The sequence below is a fragment of the Dreissena polymorpha genome, chromosome 1 (genome assembly GCF_020536995.1).
Source record: "Dreissena polymorpha isolate Duluth1 chromosome 1, UMN_Dpol_1.0, whole genome shotgun sequence".
NCBI lineage: Eukaryota > Metazoa > Mollusca > Bivalvia > Myida > Dreissenidae > Dreissena > Dreissena polymorpha.
Genome location: NC_068355.1, coordinates 410505 through 412471, shown reverse-complemented (window position 1 = coordinate 412471; position 1967 = coordinate 410505). Strand labels below are relative to the sequence as shown.

General features: G+C 35.3%; 1 protein-coding gene across 1 annotated transcript; it reads left to right on the top strand.

Moving 5' to 3' along the window:
• The first annotated feature begins 329 nt into the window (after positions 1–329).
• LOC127864884 (thyrotropin-releasing hormone receptor-like) lies at positions 330–1529 on the top strand. Its single transcript, XM_052404774.1, has one exon. It carries the CDS (start codon positions 330–332, stop codon positions 1527–1529), a length of 1200 nt encoding a protein of 399 aa, XP_052260734.1.
• Positions 1530–1967: the final 438 nt, after the last annotated feature.

The following is a 1967-nucleotide window of genomic DNA, read 5'->3' as shown; positions in this document are numbered from 1 at the left end:
AAACAATCAAATTACAATTATTATATTTTGAAAATTAATTTAGATTTTCTTGGAACTTGCCTCGGTATTTATTATAGATAAATAATGCTTAAGTGTAACTTTACATGAGAAAGATCCGTGCATAGATCCGTAAATCATGTTTTATTAACGTACATTTATTTCTATTGCATGTTATATAAATATATCACTCCATACACTAGAGTGTTGACTATATTTTCAGATAGCACTTAAACCGTGTTTACAATCGATCAGCGACACTAGGAAAATGCTCCAGGTATATCACATGAGGATTGCGAAGAAAAAACTGCAAAGCACACTTCGAAGCTAAAATGGGTGATTATTACATGGATGCCGTTCTCCAATCGGTTAACAACCTGACGATGCAAAATCCTCAGGTAATAAACATTACAAACATGACAATAAGTGAGGCATCATTGAATTTGACATACGACTATTACGATGACTTATGTCAAAATAATATGCAAAGTATAAAAGAAGGTCTGCCAGGATATACACTATGTATGCACACTCTTCTTCCTATTATATGCGTGTTTGGGATCATCGGAATTATCTTGACACTTACTGTGTTGATTAAAAAAAGCATGTCAACATCGACAAATAATTATCTTATATCTCAAGCAGTGGCTGACCTGCTGTTCTTGGTAGTTATAGGCGTGCGAATCTTCGATACGCGACTAGAACGGGTTACCCACCATTACTACCTGGTGATAATGACCTATGGAAACATTTTCATTAACATTTTCCTTTTCGCATCAGTGTGGCTGACAGTTATGTTAACGGTGGAACGATACATTGCCATTTGTCACCCACTTCGTGCAATGACAATATGTACAGTAGTACGGGCTCGGATTATCATTATATCTATCATCGCCATTGCAACGCTGTATCATGTCGTTTGGATATTTCGATATAAAGTTGAGTTTCACTGGGACCCATGTGTACAAAGGGAATTGCCAGCAATAATCATCACAAACCTAGGGCTAAATAAGGAGTTTCGACACGTTTCCAGCTGGGCGGACTGTTGTCTTTTTGCAATAGCACCGGTCATATTGGTTCTTGTCTTAAACATTTTACTGATATTAGAAATACATCGTTCCACAAAGTATTTGCAGCACCACATGGCGAACGACTCCAACGTACGGACAATCATCTCTAAGGAGGAAATGAGAATCACCCGAATGCTAATTATGGTTGTGATTGTTTCCGGTGTGTGCCAAGGGCCGTACATTGTTCTGAACATTTATAAGAGACTTTTTCTGGACGTCTTTTCCCCGCTTTTCAACAAAATGACTTATGCGACCATATTGTTTCTAGTTCTGAGGTCCTCGTTTAACTTCATCATATACTGTTGGTTCAGCGAGAAGTTTTGGAGCACGTTAAAGCGGAGCTTCTGTGTAGGAAAATGCAAAAAAGGCAGGTTTCCGTATATCTGGAATAATAAAGAACATGGACAAAGTAATAACAATCGCAAGGTCTCGATCATCCATACAAAGGAAACGACGTGTTAGAGCTGGGACGATGTGAAGTATATGTTAGACAGTTAAAGTGTTTGACAAAATGAAATTACGTTGTTTCTCTATCAGCAAATAATAAAAACAAAAGTAAGATTATTAAACAAATATACATAACCAATTGTTTATGTTAATTGTATAAAACGCAAATAATAGTGTAAAATTGAAAAAAAAAAGCCTTTGACTTTTACATGTCGACTCATTATTTTGATTTTGCAAGTGTGCCAGTTATAATGTACATTGTTGTGATAATCGGATTCTATAGGTGGTTTATATCTTATTCTTATGATTTGTCTTAATTTTGCCTCGTGATGTTTTGTTGTAAATACTTGTTGGGTTCTTTATATATGACAAAATATGTACAAAATGTTCCATCGCATATTGTCAATACTAATTAAATATATTTAAATAGACAGTATATATGTCATATGAAGT

Coding starts and splice junctions, on each gene's coding strand:
- LOC127864884 (XM_052404774.1), top strand. CDS start 330: ATGGGTGATTATTACATGGATGCCGTTCTCCAATCGGTTAACAACCTG.